The 24086-nt window shown below is 36.9% G+C and overlaps 1 protein-coding gene across 1 annotated transcript in view; it reads right to left on the bottom strand.

Moving 5' to 3' along the window:
* ush2a (Usher syndrome 2A (autosomal recessive, mild)) overlaps positions 1 to 17399 on the bottom strand; it is a 304801-nt gene extending 287402 nt beyond the window's left edge. Inside the window, exons 1-5 of the mRNA XM_038291100.1 lie at positions 17045 to 17399; positions 15805 to 16510; positions 14164 to 14378; positions 13250 to 13468; positions 6889 to 7057 (exon numbers count right to left, since the gene is read on the bottom strand). Of these exons, the coding sequence (XP_038147028.1) occupies positions 6889 to 7057; positions 13250 to 13468; positions 14164 to 14378; positions 15805 to 16344 (1143 nt within the window). The 5' untranslated portion in view covers positions 16345 to 16510; positions 17045 to 17399. The remainder of the gene's footprint in view (positions 1 to 6888; positions 7058 to 13249; positions 13469 to 14163; positions 14379 to 15804; positions 16511 to 17044) is intronic.
* Between the last annotated feature and the right edge of the window lie 6687 nt (positions 17400 to 24086).

Below are 24086 nucleotides of genomic sequence, written 5' to 3'. Positions count from 1 at the left end.
CGACCTTGCTCCACCTTAACACACATGCACATAACCACAATATATACAAACATACATGCAAACACAGTGCATTTAAAAAAGTGTTAAGTATGTTTTAAGTCTTTAATAAACTAGATTGTTATTTTGGCTTGATATCTCTATAACCAATACCAACGCAGTGTAAAAACACCTCCTATGATGTGGTTTATCTTAATGTTGTCTTGATCAACTATAAAACCTATTTGAAATCCCATGCAGGTGCATAAAAGAAATAAAAATCATGCTTTTGTTTCCTTATCAAACTAGTCCTCTTTCCTTTACAAGCAGAAATTTAAAGTTCTAATAAGATGGTCTCTATGAACATCTTTACTGCTAAGCAGCCTATTTTAAAAAAGCGTTGCGAGGCAAGGAAGCGAAAACACCAAACGAAGCTTCTGCCCGCCCTGGCGTCCTCTTCCACAACATCTTCATTCCAGCTCTCCTCCTCTAAATAAAAAATGTATGACGAAGAAGACTCATCCACGACCTCCGACACAAAACTCTTCTTCTCTTGCATGTTTCCGCTGTCCATCCATAGCTTTCCTTGACAGTGTCGTTTTTTAAGTCACATATTTAGTGCTAATTGGTCCCAATGTAATTTCCCATTGGGAACCTACTAGCACTAAGTTGCTAACTGGTTAGCAAGATGCTTCCAAAACACCTGCCACAACCAAACTTGCTTGGGAACCTTCAGCCACAACAATCCCGCTCCTTGATAATTGACCAATCAAATTCACTTTATTCAATCATGTAAAGTTGGGCACCACTTGGGAGAATTCGGAAATGCAACGGTTGGAACAGCCACTTTCCTACGACTTAAAGGTTTGTTGTAAAAAAAAACTGCAAGTACCAGAACATACAATTAAATATTTTTCTTTGGCAGGTTTTAAAATGTCTAGTTAATTTGGGTATTTATAAATTGTTTTGCAATTCATAGAAAAATGTTTTAGTGCAGTATTATCAGTTGTGCAGCTGATTGTAACGATCAATTATGCTATATTTTCCTTTTAGCTTACATATACTTAGACTTATGCTACGTTCACACCGCAGGCAGCAGAAGCAGCTAGTTTACATGCAAAGTCAATGGTTGACGTGCATCAGGCCACAGCAAAAGGTCCTGCAGCGCGTCTAGAACAGCTGAAGCAGCGCCTCAAAAGCTTCTGAGCATCTGACGCGCTGTTCGATTTTATTATTCTGCAGTTTGTACCACATACCTGAAAAACACTTACATACAACACTTACAAAAACCATCTATTCCCAGCCGCCACCAACAGTAGCGGAAAATTGTTAAGAGGCGACCGGGCCAGAGGCTGCAGTTGAACTGGATTCCCAGTGCAGTGACAGTGCACCACCAGTAGGTGGGGGTCTGAGTGGCTCCGACAGAAATAATTTTTGAAGGCAGGATGGTAATCTGAATAAACTGACTGCACAGATGATGTTTTCAGGTGGACTTTCTAACTTAAAAACATATTAAAACTACATTTTACCCACAGATTACAGCAAATATAGCTGCCATTGTTACAGGCAAAGAAAGGATAGGGTAGCTCTGCTCAACGTGCATCAGACCCACTTTTCGACCGTGTTTCAGCCGCATGTCTGAACTAAACTTGTACAAGCATCGAAAATGAAGCAGCACGCGTGTTTTTGCTGCTCCTGCTGCTTGCGCTGTGAACGTAGCATTAGACTCAACTTGATCCCTTGGGATTACTCCTTCAGGGAAATTCTGGATCCAGTAGCTTATAAAGAACGCAAAGGGCAGAGCTAAAGCAAGATGCCATTAAAGATAAAAAAATAAATAAAATACAACAGGCAATATAAAAAGAGTGCATTGAGTACAAAAAAAGAATAAAAAAGAACAATTCTTTCTTCTGGCTTTTTTTTTTTTTAAACATTTGGATTTTGAACTCTTGATATTTATTTTTCATATGCAAACAGCTCTACAGAAATTCCCCAAAACTCCAGGATCAGCTTTTCTGATTGATTGACGCTCGGCCGTCCAGTGGCAATTTAAATTTTTGAACTCCAGCGTCAAAAGCTCAGATGCAGGGATGCTCGGAATTGCCGCTCCCAACGTTGGACCTCACAACGCCATCCCCCATAGACTTTACATGCATTTTGACTCCCAGAAAGCTTTTGGTATGAATGCAGCTTTACTTTGCCTTTTAACTTTGGTCAACTATATACATTTAAACATAGATAATCTGCTAAATACAGTCCTTAGTAAGTTCATTAACAACACATACTAAGATATTTCTGATTGAAACCAACTGATAATCAAATATTAGTTAACAAACAAAGTTTGCACCAAGAAAATGAAGCAACGCAACAACTCAAGTTGTCAAGCATGAAGAAAAGATTAAATAAGACCAAATTCATATAAGAGCTAAATGATTCCAAAAACGTTTAACAGAAAACCACAAAAAATGCACAGACAGTGAAACAGTGTAGCTAACAACTAACCTTATGCAAGATAAAAATTGTATTTAAAATAAATCCATGTCATTTACCTTACTTTTGTTTCTTTCACTTTATAAAAAAAGGAATAAAAAATACAAAAAACAAAAGTACAAATGGTGTGTGTTAAATTCATGTGGATGTAACAAATGACTTATTTAGCTTTGTGTTTAATAGTAAGAGAAGGGAAGGGAAGGGTGCGTAGGCAGGCAAGTGTTAAACATTTATTCTGACAGCCAGGGTAGAGATGTGACTGGTGTGACTGGTTGTTCCTATCGCTGCCGCTCACATTAATGTTAATGCACTAACAGACAGACCCCCACTCTCCCACCCGCAACCTAGATCTCTGCAGGCAACAAAGCATGTAAATTGGGGTGAGGTTTGTTTTTAAATCTCATTCTCCTTACATTTTCAGTTATTTCAAAACAGCTTTTTGATGACTCACTTCTTGAATTGTTAAATGGTTGGGTCCTGAGTTATCTGGAAGTATTTCAAAAAGTTACAAATGTCACCTAGCCTAACCTCAAATCAAAAAAAATCTACATTACACATTGTTTCTATTAAGAGCAATGAGAAAAAGCAGGCTTACCAAATGTTCTTCTGATGCCATATTAAGACTCAGAGAGTCATTCATTCATTAATTTTATCACATAAGCTGGTTGCTACAAAAAACAGTCATCTCTCTTTCTGTTGCTGTTAGCAAAACATTTTGTGTTGCTAGAGCCTGACTTTTCAGATATTAGCAAGTAAAGCATCATTGTCCTCTTCTCCTCACAATGATGGCTACTATGCATTTGGTAAAGGTTACAATCATGATAAATGCATATAGTTTTTTTTGTTTGTTTTGTTTTTTACAGTGTCCTGTCTGGCGATGTGGCAATAATAATAATAATAAATGCATATAGTGACAGAGACAAAAACCTTTAGGATTTATATACTAGATCAGACCAGCTAAATTCATTGTGGTTCCTGTCCTCAGACAAGACAAGATACATATAAGAAATGCAACAGTAAGAGCGGCAACAGATGTACTGTAGAGTTACACAGAAAGTAGATTTTATACACACAATATGTTTCTGTGCATGAGTTATACGTTAAAGTTTGGGACTTCCATGCATAGGTTTAATGGCAGAAATCTGATATAAAGTCATACAAACCTCAAATTAAATGTCTTTGCAGCAGATCTTAAACCAAAAGTAGAAAATCAAAAAGCTGATAGAAAGTCCTTTGATTTCATTACTTGCTGAAGTGTTGGCCCATTTTGTGGCAGGCAAATTGCCCACAAAATGTGTGGTGAGCGACAGCATGCTAATGAGGTTAAAAATTTACTGGAATTGAGTTTGATATGAACAATTCATTAAAAATGCAATTACTTTGTTTGTTAAAGGTTTAAGACCACTAATAAAGAAAAAAGTTAATATGAAATCACTGAATAAAAGCACATAGTTTAAAATAAAGAAGCGCATATAAATTTTTACATTTTACACCGAGCTCAATAAGATAAATATAAAACATAGATTAAATCTTGAGTAACGACTTTACTGAGCCATTAGCCATAAGCAACAGTAAACTTACCCAATCTAGAATATGGAAACCACTTTAGTCCTTGTAGGTTTTGTTTACATGTGTAGATTGATCACTCGTAAAAAAATGGAGAAAATAAAAACTTTATTGTGCAAACATTTTCTAATATATTGTGCAACACATTTTTATACATTCTTAGAACATGAATAGAGCATAGTATGAGGGGATAAACTTAAAAATTATTTTTGTAAACATTTAACACTAATGCTCTGAAGGATCAGACATGTTCGCTGACTGCACTTATAACTACACTGAGCCTATTCCCTCACTTCCCCCATCTTTCCTCCTCTGTCAGTCCTTCCTGCCTCAGGCTGCGTTTTCCTCCGTTGTTCTCTACATCGTTACCATAATCAGATAAGACAACTACCTAGGGAGCACCAGCATCCCTACAGCACCTTGCTTCTGGCACCTTAAGTGTGTGTGTGTGAAATGCTCCTGGCACTTGGAAATTGGTATTCCTTTTGACTGTCTTTTTTTTTGTTTTGATCTGTACAAACTGACAGATGACTGGTGTGTGCATGCTCATGTATGCTTGTGTCTGTCTATATGTGTAGAAATTGGATTTTTACTTCTCTCCTTCTTAAAGTAATAGCTGCATTTTGGTTGACAGATTGCTACAAATTACCACTGAGTAGTGAGTTTGTGTCAGCGTGTTTATGTAACAGAGTGAGCAGATAAGTGTGTGTGCATGCCTGAGTGAGAACATGAGTATGTGAATAATGTTTGCATGTCAAGGCTAATTATGATCTTTTTCTGAATGGTCAAAACAAATCACATCACAATACCATTACACAAAAAGGCAGACTGATTTACAGAAACGCAGAACTGCGCCACGCATCAAAACACCCCAAAGCTACAAAAAAGGCTCACTTTAAGCAAAAGGCCTAAGAGCCTTTCTCAATGTCTTGTCTGAATTGGAACATGGAGTAGTGTGCTATGCTGAGACACACATCACAACTTTATCCCTAGAAGGGATTCTGCTTACTTTTTATTCACTGTTTACAATCTGAGCCATCAGCAACACTGCATTTAGTCAACAACAGGTTAGGCTGCCACATTTTTCCAGCATCAACACCCATCAGCAAACTGCAAACTAAGGTGTCAAGCTAGATTCCCTCTTCAGGATGAAAGATCGAATGACGCTGCAAATTGCTCAGTTTTCATACAGCAGGAGGATTTTTTAAACAAATCACATAAAAGAGTAAAAGTATAAACTCATGGTTTATATGCAGGACAAATTATACAAAATTTTTAAGTTTTAACAGCTTCCTGTGGACTACACTCAATTCTGCAAAGTGTTATTAAAGCGGGTAATTATGTAATACAATGCAGTCACCAATTACTGTATGCAAGGGAAAGGGACTACAAAGACTTTCACACAAAATTTAAGAATGTGCATAAACAAAAAAAAGTCCACTCAAAATGACAATTGGGTTACTTGCTAAAGATTACAAACATTTACAATTGCAAAGCTGCTCAGTGTAATCATGATTCCTCTGGTTAGTGTCATTGGCAGTATTTGTGATGATGAAAGAATGAGGCAGTCCAGTGGAAAAATCTGTACAATGATCCACTTTATCAGAGACCGCAATAACACACACAGAGATTCATTTAGACCTCAAAACTCTCTCCCCTTCACTAGCTCCCACTTAAGAGTGATGATGGTGTATGAAAGAGTTTTTTGTCCACGAATGCCATGAACTGCTCTATTTTCACTCACCTACAATATTTGCCGTTGACATAAACCACTTAAGTGAACTGAGGTAGATGACAAAGAAAACCAAAGTGATAAAATAAAAATAACGGAAACCTCCGAATGATTTGTAATCAGAATACATGCATTATAGATCTATTTAATATTATTTTCTATTGGTTTATGTTCCTTATCTAGTTTATGTTCTAAGTATTTTGACTATAGTTAATATAAGTTAAGTCACTTTAGTTGAATCAATTGGATAACAGTAGACGGCTAAAATAAACCAACTGGCATAATTGTTCTGCCTCTTCCATGTGTCATGACACAAAAAAAGCTTTAACAATATCTACCAAATGGTGACTTAAAATCACTCCAAATTTTAAGAGATAATTCTGAAATGTATGACAAATATTCATGTTATAAATACAAAATGAGACAGACAATGTTGGTATTGATATTAAAGATTGGGTATCAATTAAAAAAGGCCCGAGCCATAGGGAAAGATTTAGTCTGCCTATTTCTATAATAAATTCAAGTTTAGTTAAAAATCTCCTGAAAGTTTACTCCTTGATAGGCATATGTCTTTAACTTAATAAATAGAGCCAATTTGAACCCTTACAGCTGTATATTTGTCTAAACAAAATTTAATGTTTTCCTGACTTATTTTCTGTCCTTCTGCTAATCTTAAGTTGCCTTTTTCACATGTACAAATCTACATTCATACATGCTGGTAGGGCGAAGTTTATATCAGCTTCTTTAGAACAGTAATGATGATAACTTTAAAACAAACAGAGCTCTGGTATCCAATAACAATCCGGTTCTGTGGATATACAAGCTTTAAATATCTGAATAAGAATTGAACAAATTTGCAGCGTTACATTCTTTGACAATTATTTTCCTTATGGAGGCAATGCTTACACATTTTTTTCCTCAGTTGTTTGTTTTATCCAAAATTGAAGCAGAAAACTATTTTGTTTTCTTTTAATGGTTTATGCAGTAAAACAAAATGTAGTAATAAAATAAATAATAAAAAACTATCAAATAAGATACAATATTTCATAAAAGGAAACTCTAAAAATCATAGAACCTAAAAAAAGTAATCCTGATAATTGATCCCAAGAACTACCATTTCCTACCTGCAAAGTAAGATGAGTCCATCTGTTCAGCTGTAGCCGTCCTTCTGTTCTGAAGCTTACACTAGGAGAGGTCCGACCATTGGTCGCATTGTATCGGAAGGTTACAGCTCGCTCTGATACTGTCAAAGAAAAGACCAACCGCTTCTCTGAGCTTTTCTCCAGCAACATCCTGCAAAAAACAACACATCATAACAGTCAACAAATCGCAAATTGAAATTTGGCAAGCCTAGAAAAAAAAAATAACAAGAAAAAAGCCCACTGAAGCTGAGCACCACAACACATAGTACCTAATTTTGTCAATTTTACAATGAATTCCAATATCTTACATAACTGGGAGGGTTTGAATGTTGCATGGTGGATGGAAACCTACAACCGCCACGTGTCATATTAACCACCTCCACTGACATTTTATGGGAAATCATGGCTTTTATGAACCCAGGGCAATATACCCAATAAATCACAGAATCCTCCAGATGGATTCATGAGAAAAGGAGCATTTAAATTAACAGTAGACAGTGAGCATATGCAGAGACTTGTATCTCCATATGCATGTCTAAAAAAAGCATGAGAAAAAAATTTATTAGACAGATTAAAAGGGACAGATAATTAAGCAGCAAATACCAATTGGTCAAAACCTTCTTTCCTCAAAGTTAAAAGCCAGTTGGTTAGTTTCTCAAAGAGATTAGATAAATCGTTGGAGAAAAATGTATGATAAATTCTTGGACGTGAATGTATGTTGGTGTTAGTTTGATTTCTGTGTCAAATATTCTTCTGTCATTTTTTCCCTTTTGTCTGCTTTTTGCTTTTCATCAGCCTAGGAAAGTTTTGAACATTTTCCGATTGACCTCATTTATATACACAGGTATATAAAAAAACTGAAACCACAAACGTTTCTTACACAAAATAAGAACATGGCATATTCGGTTTCTTGTTATTGATGCAATAAATAGTATGGGTTGTGAGAACAGGTGGTTAGCTCTGTCCATTGTTCAACTGAAAGGAGGGATGTGAAATCACAGAGAAATGAGGAGACAAAGAAATGGGGTGAGGAGCAATGGACAGAGGTGAAGACAGAGACCTCCTTTCATCTGGCTTTTTTGATGGCAGCCATGATCATCTCAACAACAAAAGAATGATGGGCAACAAGAGCAAGAGTAACAGAGGCAGGGAAAGTGAGTGAGAGGGAGAGATATGACTCTATTGAGACGCATTCAGCCATACAGGTGTCATGTTCAGCAAGCCAAGACAACAAGAGTTTTCCATCAACTGACTCCCCAGACATTCAGCTTCGTAAACACATTGAGAAATATCAGACAACCTGACAATTCCAATTTAATTTTACAAACAGCAAAAAATCTAATGCATTGCTATGAAACCATTGATGTATTGTATTTGAGCTTTCTCCAAACCTGAGGCCTCCTTTAAGTACCAGATGCATATCCATCTGAGGCCCATTTTACAAAAGCTGAATTCAGAAATCCATGATAAGAGATAAAGCCTTGCTTGGTCTAACATGATAACTGCAACCTGGCTTCATGTATTTCATAAAGACTAAGCCAGGGTCAGCAGGTGCAGCTATGTCCGGACAGGAGTTACTAAACAAGCCTAATTCAGGTCTCTAGCTTCAGTTGCTTATGAGGTCAAACACACGTTCAATCCGAATACCTCAAATTAGTAAGCACACTAAAGCTAAAGTGCATCTGCTGTCGCCATAAAAAGTGTTATAATAGCGACGGCAGTTACGAAAGAGCTAGAACCAGGAAGGAGTATGCTTTCTCATGTCAACCAGCTAGAATAGGGAGCTTCTGACGTCCCTAGCCGTCGATAGGAACTATACTATACAACAATCCACTATGTGATCGGCGTTTTCGGCACAGCCCACCTCAGTTTAACAGAAATAGATTATTTCTTGATATCAGTAAGACACGTCATTACCTTCATATTGTTTTGGTTTCATATCAGAAAGCCTCATCCAACATTTGTCTAACTTTTTTCTTTGTAGTTCTGATTGCCTGTACCCCCAATTTGACACTCGGCAGCGATTTCCTTTATTATGGAACATCAGTGATCGGCCAATACATGGAAATGAAATCGATCTTATCCTCCACTGCAAAGGTCTAGAAATTGCACATTGTAAATGGGCAATGTCTCTAAACTTTGCATATGTATTTACGATGACTACCTAATGGGTAGTTATGTTTTTATTGCTTCAACATTGTTGGATGTATTTCAGTAAATAAAGACAGAAATATTGAAGATGTCTTGTTAAGGATCAGTAATTGTTCAGAAACCTGCAAGCAGTTAAGGAGTTACTTATTTTGCTCAAATGAACAACTAACTCAAAAACTGACAGTGGAGAGTAACATTGTAGGTGATAATTTTTGATTAGATCCTTTTCACTGCCTTTTAATTTGTTGTTCTTATAACTATTGTTGTTGACTATTTTTCCCTGAGTATCTCTTCATAAAGCCTTTTCTAATATGCCAAACAATGAAAAAGGAAATAAAATTATATATAATTCATGCTATAATATCGGTTAAATATTGGTATTGATCAGTACTTAAAACTACGATATAAAAAAAATTAAGTTGGGAGACTCCTACAACAGTTTACTTGGATGTGCTAACACATAAGATTCAGTAACTAAATATTTTTAAAGATTTAAGACGGGGAGTGGGGCTTGTGAACATCTCAGTTGCCAATCAAAGTCAACAGGTCTGTTTTGCGAATGCATTTCCCTGGTCTACAGACTGGTGCATGTGATTGAAAGCTGATCTGAGCCTCTGTAACTGTGCACCACTCTGGCAAGGCCTGGAACATCCCAACACACTCACTCTCGCTTTCTCCAACACTCAAAGAGTCTAAGTAAGACATGACAGCTTGTTGTTTCCTGATGTGATACTCACCTGAACAGACATGACATGTTTCTTATGAGATCAGTTTCAGGCTGTTTTCACTTTCAGGAAAAATATACAAAACTGTAAGGACCAATATATGCAATATTGGATGAAAGTTATAACGGAATATTTGACAGAACTTACACATATAAATGATTTGAACCAGGATCCTGCACAAATGTCATTAAGTGTCAGTATGTCAAGCTGTTCTCACATCGTTTCCTGTTTTGCTACGAGCTATGGCAAATGGAAAGATTCGTCTTACACAGGGTCTAAACAGAAACAATGTACTTTTGTGGGTTCATCTTGCATCTTTAAAGTTTGCATGGTGATACTTTTCATGCATGTCACTGATGGGAATCACAGTTTTCTGTGATTCCCATCAGTTCAACCATTTAGGGTGCAAAGTTGGATGAACCAACATTGGTAATAACAGAGCATCTGCAAAGCATATAATGACATTAAGTGTCATCGTTGGTTCACTGCTGGGACATTCCAGTAACACAAGTGTCAATTGCATAGCAGTGGCGCATAGGTGCAGTATCGGAGCATTATTTACTAAGAGATACAGGATATCCAGCTACGGTAAAGATGATGAAAAGGGACAGCCTCTTAAAGGAACCATTCTTCAAAACACCAGAACTTTGCTTTCAATTTATTGCTCTCAATGTAATTTTATTTTAATCAGTAGCTCTGATTTGGGTCAAGTTTTAGAACAGCCGCATGTACTTGAACTACTTTTCAATGAAGTCATAAAAATAGGATGTTTTCACATTTACAGAATCCAATATCTTGTGCAGAAGACGTCCAAAAAGCACTGAAACCTATTAAAGATGCCACTCTAGTGATGTTGGAGGACAGTATACTAACAGTGTCACTCACAACACAGTTTCATCCCAAGCTATTCATGGGCACTGATGAATTGGATATGGTGAAGGACATAAACGAAGCAATAGCTCAAGATTTAAACAAAACGTGTCAATGACAAGATGACGAAAATTATGTCTTTAGCCGTTGACCCTTGTAGACATCTACAGTTGACGAAAAGCTTTGGTGGTTGAGAAATACGTAAAAACAAAATGGTTCAAGCACAATACTGGTTGATTTGTACATGTTGTTTACATCTTTCAATTCATTAATATTTCTTTTCATGATCTGCTCTGATAGCTGGCATTAATTGCTCATTTCACTCACCTGCCTAGTCTGCCCAGTTCATAATCATCTCTGATCTCGTCCACCTGTAGGTTCTGCTTTATATTCAATCCAGCCCAGCTATCGTGGCAGATCATTCTTTGATGTTTGTTCCCCGTTTGCCTTCTGTTAGTGTCCTGTCTGTCAGTTTTAGGTTCATTTCCAAGGTTCATGTTTCTGTTCCAGTGAGGAGTTTATTCTTCAGCCAGTGTCCAGAGGCAAGGTATTTCCCTAACCCGTGGTGAGAGTGTTTCAGCGTTTCCGGATTGATTCCGTTTTCCTGATTCCGCTCCCTCTCACCCACTGACCGTGTCTGTCCCTGTCTCACCTCCGTGCCTGAACCTCTGTTAGACTCCTGATAGATTCTGCCTCTCAAGTGTGTTTCTGTCTGAGCTGGATGCTCGACGCACAGGACTCTGAACCTGCCTTCGCACTCTGGATTCCTGGAACCCGTAGCACGTTTCTGTTCTTACGTTTTGAACTTTCCCACTGGCTGTCTCATCTTGAATACTGGGTCCATCTATTCCGCTTTATGACATTTCTAGTCTGATTTTGATTTTTAGCAACATGAATGAGAGGAAAACGAATATATTAAACAAAATCAACCAGTGACCAACCTCCAGCCACCACTGGAGAGAAGTGTAGCATCATGTGCTTTAGCTGACCTGCTTGGTAGACTTTTACCTTTGCAACGGACATTGCTACACAAAAATCTGTACCTGAGATTGCCACAACTGAGGTAAGAATGTTTAGAGGACAATGACCCTCTTCGCTGATGAAGGAAGAATATTGCAGATTCCCCTTATATTGGTAGAGTTGCAAAGTTTTTTTCTCTGCATTCCGGGTACAAGTGTCTCTAGAGTTTTTCTCTACTGTAGGAGACATAGTTCCTGCTTAAAGAGGTATAAAGGCTGCATACACAAGCCAGCTTGTGTTCTTACACAACAATCTTAAGATAAAAAAAAAAGGAATAGATGAGCATTAAAATGTCAACACTACTCAAGTCACAATTAAGTTGTTTTTTTTTCGTATGTTCAGGCATAGGCTTTGGTTACCTTTAACAAACGTTTTGCCCTTTTGTTTATAATTGATTCTATAAGGGGCAGATTGCAAGATTATAAATACTGATAAGAATGTTAAGTCTTTTAAAGCTAAAACCTGGTACTTATTTAGTGTAGAAGGATTTTTGCTACCGCAGAAAATTTACTTAAGCAGAAATGCGATTTTAATTTAAAACAAAATAGACTAGCACATTTAACCTTTGTTCTAATTTTGAACTTAAATTTGGTTGTTGTGAAAAACTATTTTATTTTTCATTTAAAACCACACAGCAAGCATAGGAATTTGTTGCAAATAAATTAAATATATTTCATGCAGTAGTCTTTTATTATAATTAATTATAATTAATTAATTATAATTAATTTATTAATTATTATATACATATAATATATTATTTAAAAAAGAAAAATCACCATAAATTTTCTATGATGCCATATTGTGATAAATGTTCATGACATGTATAGTTTCATGTTGGATTTGTTTTGTAATTAATTGCATTTAGCTTTTTGGAATTTAAATTTAGAGATTAATTAATAAATTAAATTAGATTTACTTTTCCATAAGACCCATTTCTAAGTGACTGGCCATGGATAACACACTGTCTAGCTTATCTGAAATCTGACTCAAAATGTCAACTAATGTGGTGTTCCTTTTTAAACAAAACCCTCTTTTATATCAAAAGTTCCACACTGGTTAGTCAGTTCAGAGAGGATGACATACTTAAAAGTTGTGTTTCTTCCAAAAGCAACACTGAAATCCAATATGTTTAAAACAACGTCACTTGGGTATGCAGGCTTAATAAAGGGACCCTTATTTTTTTTTTTTTTAAAGGTTACAGCCACATCTACAAGCTCCAGGACCTAAATAAAAATGTTGCACTCATTAGATCTTCAAAATATTTTAGGATTTTCTGTTTTTCTCTGAATTCAACAAATGGTTAGAAACATTTTTGCTTAAGAACATACACACCTCACCTAGTGTGAACATTTGTATTTTTCATCAAAGTGGGCCGGATTTTTCAGTAAATGGTAAACTGCAATAACTATTTGAATACACCCAATTAAATTATATGATATTAGACAAGAAATATTAGCATTTTTTAAGGGCACCTTAAATTATAAGCATCAAACTCACATTTCTCCATCGGAGCTTAAATTATAAGCATCAAACTCACATTTCTCCATCGGAGCTTAAATTATAAGCATCAAACTCACATTTCTCCATTGGAGCTTGGCTTTAACCAGACAGCCAAAGTAAGGGAACCACGTGGTCCTATTGCCTGTGAAGGAGGAGTGACCAGACATCCATCTTCGCTGGGCTGAAACAGTACACTCTGAGCTACAACAGAAAGTCCATCTGGACTTGTTGTGCTTCCAGCCGCTGTTTCCGTCCCAGGATGAGTGTCAACCACATCTTCAGTTACACAGGTACCCCTGGCAGAATTAAAATAATACAGGTCAACACAGGCACCTCAAAATGGTTTTATGTGTACAAATATCTCAACATGTTTTTATTTTTTTGTTTAAGCAGGCTTTTTTGATAATTAAATGGGCTATCATCTGTACTCATGATCCCCTTTTATTCCCTTCTTCTGTAGTACTTAGTAGTTTTGCGCCGATGCCATTTTTTGGCCCTGGTACCGATACCTGGCTGTGCAGTATTCTGTTTGAAATTGATGTGTGTGAGTATATATGAAGAACTATATACTACTTGGATGTAAAATAATTGCCATCATGGCTTTGTCAAGCTGCTGCCTACCTTTGTGAAGCAGGAGAAAGACTAATACAAAGTGAATCCAGTAGAACTTTTTATTGCCTTCCTGGAATGGGTCACAATAGTTGAATAACGTTTTGGCTCTCAAGATGGTATCAGTGCCCTATTAGTTGTTACTCACCGATACCCCCGCTTTACTTACATAAAATATAAAAGATCTATTTATGTATAAAGACTTTTTGATCCAATGTTCTAAACGTACTTTTAACTTAAAGGTACATCTAACATTTTGTATGCAGTACCAATAACAATAATTCTAATAAATTAATGATAATAAATAATGTGGGGATATATTTAAAAAGCCAAAGACTATACATAGTACTGTAATAACTTTCTAAAGGCTTCAACGAGCTACCTTTGTGGAGCGAAGAGCAGTTGCGCATACGGTGGTGTGGAGGATCTATAGGGGCACTCCTGGACACACATGGCTTCAAAACACAAATGCAGTTCATCCCGTGAGGAAGGTGATTGGCAGTAGCTGCTCTGCTTTGGAAAACCACAGGTGGATCGAGCCGGCAGTGTGGACACAGGTTTGAAAGCTGCAACATTCTCCATTCGTGGGAAATGTCCCTGCGAAGATGTAGAAGGGGTGTCAAGCTCCTGTCTTAGCTGATATTGTCTACTAATATCATTAAGCATAGAGAGCTGATGATCATCAAAGGCATCCCATCTAAAAATAAAACTGTTGGAATAGAGTTAAAAATAACTTGTGGGACAAGGTTCTATTTTACAATTTGGTTGGTTTTATTATTAAATTATTAAATATATTTCATTTATTTAATAATAGTTACAGAAGTACACTTTTTTAAGAAGTATTAGTATATGTTTTAGTGGCAAAAACAGAAGTAAGGGTCACTAATAATTAATATAAAAAAAAATCAAGTAATAATAGCTCTAAAATTCAGGCACACCTAAATAGGAAAAAAAACATTAAGATTGTTGCGCATGTCCTACAATATGTATGTCAGTCTAACCACCAAGTCCCACTTTGTCCAGCTACACTCTAACTTCTTTGACCTCCTAATTTGCAATAAATCCACTCTATCAGGGTCTCCAGGAAATGTGTGCAGATTTAGCATTAAAAGCTTGTTAATAAAACGGAAATCAGACCACAGCAATTCCTCTCTTTTATTTTAAAACTGATTAAAACTTCTTCGCTTTTCGTTTTAGGGCATCCGGATATTTTCAGGAGTTATATATATATATATATATATGTACAATGGGTGATAACCAGCCTCACACCGAGCCTGGTTCTGCTCAAAGTCTCTTCCTGTTAAGAAGGAGTTATTCCTCTCCACTGTCAAAGCATGCTTGGTATGAAGGATTGCCTTTAAGTCAATGAGTCGATGCAATCAACTGGTTTTCCTTAGGTAGAAAACTTTGAATCAATTTGACTGTATGATCTGGTTAAATTGTAAAGTGCCTTGAGATGACATGTTGTGAATTGGCGCTATATATATATATTAAAAAAACTGAGCTGACAAGTACAGTGAGCGCAGAGAAGCTACATTTGTTGTTTCTATTTGTTCTTCAAATATTCAGTTGTTTGGTTTAGATTACCTATTTTAACATACAGCCCAGTGATTGTTCTAATGTAGGCAGTTGATAGTATACATACATATATAACAATACTCATAAATGCCTTAAAATAATAAGGCTTTTAAGCAAATAAGGTCAAATTTAGTAAACTATTCGAACATATGTATGCTGTAATCCTTCAATTTCCTGCTGAAACAATGGGATTTATGAATATTTACTGCGGTCTTGCTGTGGCTTCCGGATAGAACAGAATTTAATCAAGTTTGCCAGGGTACCGTCTGCTCGCTGCTGCAGTACGGAGACACTCTAAATGCACTGATTGATCATAATTGTTGCTTATTTGCTCCACAGTTTGTAGCTGAGCAGAGCAGACGCTATGTAAATTAGTAGTAATGCTGTCCATAGTTAACAAGGATTAAATTGCAGCCTAGACACAGTTCTTCAAAACCACTCTTACCTGTGATGAAACAGGTTTAGCACAGAAGCTCAGGATAAGAAGACATAACCAGAGCTGGACCTTAGGTTGCCCAAGTCTCATGAAATTCATCTTTATTTTCCCTCCATTTGCGCTGCGATCTGCCAATTTAAACACAAGCCTGAGCTGCTTGTTTTGTATCCTGTTGTATATTTGCAGAATATCCTTCCCCTTTTTTGTAAACGAACATATCCCTGCGAGATCTGTGCTGTCATCCTCTTCATTAGCCAACTTGACAGATCCTTTGACATATTTTCTATGGTCTTTTCTGCAAATGTGAACATCTTGGCCCATTGTTTGGAGCTTCCTTAGAATATTTTTTTCTTTATTATCATTCTTTTCATTGACCTTTATACATTTAACTCCATGCAGTTCTTGGATCTTTAAAGAGTTCAGCACAGTTCTAGGTTTATGGATCTTCACAACGGGTTCCGGAACAGTCCTGAAGGATGCAGGATCTTCAAGAACTGGAATTTTGTTCTGTAGCTTCCCCAAGCTGTGTGAATAAGTGATGACTGTCATGGCTCCGGGATTCCACGCTTACAGGGACATTTTTACAGACCAGGGCCCCTAGGGTGAAGCTACTGAGATTAGTCCTCAGTTACACAGTCTCTGTCCCTCACCCCCACATCCGCAAATCAGGCAAACCACAACCAAAGCCTCCACATGATAGGTAGGATTTCACAATCTGGAAAAAAAAAAGAGAAAGAGAACTGGTCAGACCAAAATCCAACATCAGACAAATCTGAGGAGAGTGAAATGCCATGCAGGCTATTCCCCGGCCAAAGCCCACACTATCATGTACAGCTTGATGGAGGCACAGCTCAACTGATACTGCTACATTGCCTCTCGCTTTTCTTCATTTTCCATTGAATTAAACATGCCCTTTTTCCTTCAGCATCTGGCCCCCAGGTTTTATCCAACTAAACAGGTTCTCAAATAAGTTTGTTGGAAATTGAGGCTTAGGCCAAAGCTCTATTTATTACAATACTTTGCAGCTTCAATTTCACATTTTGACACACACACAAAAAAAGAGGCCAGCCGTGTAGTCATCTCAAGTGTTATATTACATGGCCCCGGCTCTTTGCTGCAAAGTCTGTTAGAAAATAGCAAAGCCTCCCCCTGAATCTAATAACGCATGCTTCTCTCAGTGCAGAGCAAATTTATAAATCTATGCAGATACTAAAACATACTAAATATGTAGTAGTGGCGGGATATTTACCTCCTATAAAAACCTCTTCCCCATCATCCGTCTGCCATCGACCAGCATTCCACTTGTTGTTGCATGAGTCAAAAAAACAAATCTTCAACAGGTTGCTCCTCACACCTGTCAGCCGGTAAAATAATTAACTTCCCCCCTCAAAGGTAGTCTATTGTAAAACACGTCTAAATAACTTTGTCCGTCTTCGTTTACAAACATTAGGTTAAAGCTGAACTTGTTGAAGTTGTTATTCCTTTTTTTGTGTGCCTCCCTGTCTCATTCAGAACATGCGGCGCGCGCTATTAAGAAGATTACCTCGCGCTGCCATCTGGCCAGCAGCGCTCGAGGCGGTATGATACCAAGTAACGCGCCTGAAACGTTATACTGTAACGGAAACTTGAGAACCCTGCAAGCGGAGTGAGAGAAAGCTGCGCCATAAAGCCATTTGGCATCAAAAACAGAACTCTTTAGATTGTTTTGAAACTGAAAGATATTACCATGGGATTCAAATAATGCCCCCTCCCCATGAGGCTGGTAAAGCTTCACCGCCCACCTACGTAGGATGCGTCTGGGTTTCAGACAAGTGGCTCTCAGGACCAAAGACGAAAGCTACTTCAGTCTCTAAGCAACGGTAATCAGTGACACAACCACTGAGGAAGCCTGGTGGGGAGAAATATAATGATCATAATATTAAAATATTATATAATATCATTGGAATGCAACTAGTGCACACATTTAAACAAAACAATGTTAAATATAATACAATTATACATGAGCAGTTCTACGCAGGGGCCAACGGGGGCCAGTGCCCCTTTAAATCATGTCCTGGCCCCTGTATTGAAGACATTATACTACTGACGATATGTACTTGAACAGACATGGTTACTAATTGGACCTATTGATATATATATATATATATATATATTTTTTTTTTTTTTTTTTTTTTTACAAATTCTGTTTTACTAAATATTTTAAAACAATAAGGTGATAGCTTCAGCGGTACTGAGATACAGTCCCTGTTTTCATCTGCTAAATGTTTTTTTCCAAGACCAATAAAATAAAAATACTTGTTTTACAGCTGGATTTTGAAAGAAAACTGTTATTTTTACTCCATTTAAGTCAAAAATATGTAAAATTCCATATATATTGACCTAATTAGACATATAATATTTATTAAACCTAACTGAATTGAAATTTCACCTCATGCAGCTATCTTAATATATTTGAATCCAGGGGAGGATCTAGGATTCTAGGAGATCAGGGGCTTAGCCCCGAGGGTGAAGATGAGCGTGTAGACTTTCTGCTAAATCCCGTTCTAATGTAAAATATGACAGATTACTGGATTAAAGAAATTTCTAGTATACTACATGCTATCACACATTACAATTCCAGCTCCATAACATGGGAAGAAATTCATTTACCTGCAAGTCTTTTACTGTGTTTATTTCTTTCTTCAACAACAAGCTCTGTGGAGACATTTGATCATTATTTGCCAAAGTTATGGGGAAATCATATATTTTAGCCACCTGATATAATCTGCTCCCCCATAACATGGGAAAAATTAAACAAATCCTGTGAATTTTGAAACTGTCATTATTTTTCTATATTATGTTTGAAACATTTATTATTTTATATTTTGAAATCTTAAATAGTTAATAAGAATATGTCAATTCTCAATTCAAAATGTCTGGAATAGCATTACTTCAGACATTTTGAATTGAGAAAGCTCTCTGGATGGAAAACGAAACATATTCAAACTTGGAAAACAAAGTCCAGCTGTTTTGGTTTGAACTTTTCTTTTGAAATATATTTGTAAATTGTTAAATAAACATTTAAACAGAAAAGAAATTTCATAAAGATCATCAAAGGGGAAACAGATTATATCAGGTGGCTAAAATATACGATTTCCCTTCATAACTTTGGCAAATAATGATTTAATGTCACCAAATCCACAGGATTTGTTGTTGATGATGAGAGGAATAAACACAGTTAAAGATTTGTAGGTGAATTAATTCCTTCCCATGTTATGGAGGAGGAACGGAATATTCCAGGCAGCTGAAATATCCATTCTCTCCTCTCCTCCTCCCATATGTTTAGGAAATAAACAGCAACTGTTTCCAAATTCTCAAAAATTTTTATGTTTGATAGCATGTAGTATACTAGAAATTTCTTTAATCCAATAATCTGTCATATTTTACATTAGAACTGGATTTACCAGAAAGTCTACCCTCTCATCTTTTCTGGAAATCTTAATTTTTGTGTCCTGCCATCAGCCGGTTTCCGTCCTCTTACTGTATATCAGCAGTGAAAAATGATAATTACTTCTGACTTTTATTTCTGTCAGGGGAACAGAATTTTATACAACTCCAGGACAAAGAACGTCTGGAAGTCAGTCAGAGCTTCACATACCTGGGACTAGAGTCCTGCAACGGGTCGGGTACCCGTGGGTCCCCGACGGGTCACCCGCTAAAGTGCTCTTTTGCGGGTGAAAAATACATAAATAAAAATAAACGGGTACGCGGGGTTGGGCAGATATTTTTTTAGTGCGGGCGGGTAGTTGGTGATTTTTTTTTTTTTAATGCGTGTGTTGTTATGGACATCAGAAATTTTATATTAATCAGGCACTGGGATTTGAATTGAAGATATCCGCGGGTGACGGGTCGGGTTCGGTAGTCATCCTAACGGGTTCGGGCGGGTGCGGGTTGGTAAAACTCGACCCGTGCAGGACTCTACCTGGGACATCAGTCTGTTTAGCAACAGCTAATGGGGACTTCTTCTGCACAGGAATGCTACAGGCTACTTTCCTGCACATGCTGCCACTCTCTGGTGAATTCCAGTTCTGCACATTTTACTCTAATCAGCTCAGAAGCGAGATCCGGGGCTCTTGGGGAAACATCCAGGGCTGCAGCCCAAGTAGCCACCCCCTAGATCCGCCACTGTTTGAATCCCTTGCCCTGTTTCATAGTTCATGCTTTTATGTGGCCCCATGAAAACACGCTGGTTCCCTGGTACATTTAGTCCAGAACCGCCACTGCAATTATATTTGGTTTGAACAGAGCAGAGACTTGCCAGAACATTTTAATAAGGGTGGCCAGGCAATAACCAATGAACACTGAGGGTTGGCTGAAAGAGGATCCAGAACCTCAGGGTCAATCTACCCTGTTCCAACAGGAAAACGAACGAGCATAACTATATTTTCTAAATAATGACCAACTTTACTTTCCTAAGCCTTTGCTAACAGAGGTGTCAAGTACAGTAACAAAGTACAAATACTTTGTTACTGTACTTAAGTAAACTTTTTAGGTATCTATACTTTACTCCATTACTTATTTTTCTTCCTACTTCTGATTTCTACTCATTACATTTTTACAAAAGTATCTGTACTTTCTATTCCTTATATTTTTAAAACAAACGTTATTCATTACTCTTGGCTTCTGTTTAATGTTTATACATATTTATTTCACTTCATGTGCGCCATCCAATGCAGATCATTGGCGCCATGCAAACCTAGTGAAAACTAGTGTAATAGGATGAGTCATATAACGTAAACATTGGTTAGCTATTGGTCAAATGTGTGCTGACCCCAAAGGAAATCATCAGAAGCAAGCAGGTGTTCTTCAAACTGCAAACGTGAAAAAGATTAGCGTAGACTGGACAGATGATGCCAATGTGATTTTATCCAATTTTATGTGCTTACTATTACCGGTATTCTACATTAAAGGTATGTAGGACAATCTTTTATTTCTGGGTGGATCATCTCAATAAATGGTCCTCCTAATTGTCATTCATTCTGGGGATTTGTTTACATAAGACTGTCCCGTTAGCTTTCTTTTTCTGAGCATTCGCACTTTCAGGCGTACGTCTGACGTGAGCTACGGTTTCAGCCAGTCACTGAAGCTCACCTTTCTCACCACAGTTCTTTGAAAATGGTCGAGGGTCTTAAAAGAAAAAGTGTCTAGGAAGTGTATGAGAAGAAAAGGAAAGCCTCAGAAGAGGCAGATATATCCTAGAATGCTTAGGGATTTGCTGTCACAGCAGCGCGCTGTCGCCATAGGCTGTTGCTACCTGATGGCGGCGACCAATAACAAAGATGGCGCAGGCACCGTGGCACAGAGTTGTTTTAAAGTGGAGAAGGCGGGTCTTTTAAAAAAATTGCGAAAATTCTATAAACTGTTTTCATTTCCAATTACAGTATCACAACTTGCTTTCGGTTAGGCCAATAGCCAACACAGCTGTAACCCCTTTTTAACTTAAGGAGGGCAAACAGGAAGTTTCAGACACAAAAACAGGATTTTTAACAATAAATGTGGGATAAACTTTCATTATAATCTCTAGGGCTTATAGTCAGCATTATAAGACACATATGTAAGCAGTTTTCAGCATATAAAGTAGATATCGGGGTAAGTAATCCATTAGCTGTCCACGAGGAATACATTGATGGGGTAAAGTCGATTTAAATTTTACTGTTGCTGGGGCGGTTCTAGAGGGGTGGCCAGGGGGGCCAAAGCCACCCCTGGCCAATCATTGCCCTCCCCTGTGGCCAACCCTACTAGTTGAGTTGTTGTTCTCGCAGGGATGTAATTTGATACCCTTGGAACAAGCAGGTCTCACCTGATGGTGGCAGCAGTGATACCATCATTTTCTACAATGACCTTTTAAAGCTGGTATATTAAGCAAAAACTGAATACACAATGTAGCAAAAATTATTCACAACTATATACTATAAAAAAGCAGAAGTAATAGAGATTGTTTGATCTTTTATAAATTAGTTTTTAGATTTAATAAGGGAGAGTTTGTCTGTAACCACCCAGGACTCATCTCCAAAGAAAAAGAACATTGCTCAACCCATTTAATGTATATATCATGTAGAACCATAAATAAGTTTAAACAGCGCTATTGTATAAATATTGACATGGCTTTATTAGCAAGGAAAAATCTAAATCTGGCCTATTGTATCTGAAAATATAGATGCTGTGTTTGTACCTGACCCCAACCACCCCCCCCACCCCGCCCCCCATCAAGATTTTCTGGAAACACCACTGGTCAGGCACCATGCTAATGTGGCCACCTTTGGAAATCCTTTAGCCACTGCAGTAAGAGTTTCCTAGAACTGCCACTGGGCACACATATTGATTTATTCCTGCAATTTGCATTACAAACAGCAAAATCTTATTGGTAAACTTTAAGCATGACTCTTGCTTTGAAAAGCAATGATTGAACATAGACTGTAAATAAAAATTAATTTAAAATCCCTATACCCATTTTCATGGCTGCATGTAGTATTTTTATTTTCCCTGTATCTTATCACACAAACAAGAAAAACAAAGGCACAGGTATACTGAAATATAGATCCCTATGCATCTGTAAATTCTCTACATTTTAACTATGTAAACATTTCTACTAAGACACTGTTTGTTTTTTGCTTTGCTCTGCTGACAGTTTTTTTTTTACGTTATCATACTAATCTCATTTGAACAGCTGCAATTTGCTTTGCTCGAACAAAGGCATTCAAACTAGGTTTTAATTAAGTGTTCCTAATGACCTTAAGGAGATTAGAGGTTCGCCTTCTAATCAATACCAGGCAGAGAGCAGCAATGGGAGGGGAAAGAAGTAGAAGGGCGGTGGCTAGGGGCTAGGATAGAGGTAAGGAGAAAGAGGTGGGGGAAAATTAAGGCAGTGGAGAGCGCCAAACGAAATGTAAATTAATTGTTGAAAGAAACTTGAGAGTGAAAGGGAGAGGTTGTAAAAATCAGAATGTGACTGAGTAGTTAGTTCATTATTATCTAATCAAAAAAAACCTGACTTTTCCAAGGGTTTCCCATGTATTTAAAAAAATGGCCTTGCCAAAATTGCTTAAGGAAATGTTTTCTGTCTCAGAGGATATATTTTCACTATTGTTAAAAAATTGACAAGATTTTCCAAAGAAATAAAGATACTTTTTATTTTTAAACTTCATAAATATATGTTTTTGCTTTTTATTCCCCATTTTTCTTAAGAGGTGAAAACATTACACCATAGTGTCAGACTATAATCACCGAGAGCTTTGTTATCCATGAAGAGTTCCTCTTATCCACTCTTCATGAGACATTTGCATAGATTTGTAAGAAGTGTGTCCACAAGACAAAGAATCTAGTCATACATTGATTGTGCTAATTTATTCAGCAACGCGCAGTCAGTTCCACAGATTGAAGAGCTATCAGAGAAACATTTTAAAACTCGATCCAGAGATTAATATTACTTGATTTTCTAGATTATTTGTGCATGATTTTATTTTCCTAAATTGCATTATCCCATCTAATAACGTTAAGACTAATATGGTTAATGATGGCTGTAAATGTAATGTGCCTCTAAGTCTTTAGAGTGGCATGAATATTTATGGAGACATCCTTGCCCTCTCTGCTGATTAGGAAAAACTAGAATAAATTGGTGCTCTATTGGATCTTTTTCTTTTATAGATTAGATATATATCATGAAAATGTTACAAAAAAGACATGTTTCACATAGTCCATAACCAACATGTAGAGTTGGTCAGAAGTTTACATACATTTAAAATGTACATAAATACATTAAGGTCTTCTATAATGGCTTTGAACGGGTCTTTTTGCAGCATGGAGGGATGATGCAATGAACAAATCGATTGACTTTAGGGGCAAAAATCAATGTTTTATTCCGATTTTCTCTAAATGGGGCAACATTAGAAATATAAATACAAACTCCAAAGTATAAATATTGTCCTACTAATTTTGGGATTATTTCTCTTTGGCAATTTGTAAAGAAATGTTATGTATTAAGAATAATCTTTGGTGTCATTCATAAAAAAGATGGGTTAAATATAAAAGAAATCGGGGTTAAGAGATGTTTATAAGAAAGTAGTAACCAGCCAGACATAGTGTAGTTAAAATATAAGAGTTTTTGATGATCTGGAGTGTAGACAGCAGATTGAGACAGACAGATGAAAAGATATATAATGACTGAACAGGCTGGGTTAATTTACGTGGTAATTTGAAGAGGATAATTGTATTGAAGATTTTTTTTAGGTAATAAATCTTCCAATAATTTCATG

The sequence above is a fragment of the Cyprinodon tularosa genome, unplaced genomic scaffold (genome assembly GCF_016077235.1).
Source record: "Cyprinodon tularosa strain WSP-4 unplaced genomic scaffold, ASM1607723v1 ctg293, whole genome shotgun sequence".
Lineage (NCBI taxonomy): Eukaryota > Metazoa > Chordata > Actinopteri > Cyprinodontiformes > Cyprinodontidae > Cyprinodon > Cyprinodon tularosa.
Note: the sequence above shows the minus strand (reverse complement) of the source record. Positions and strands in the feature narration are given on the sequence as shown.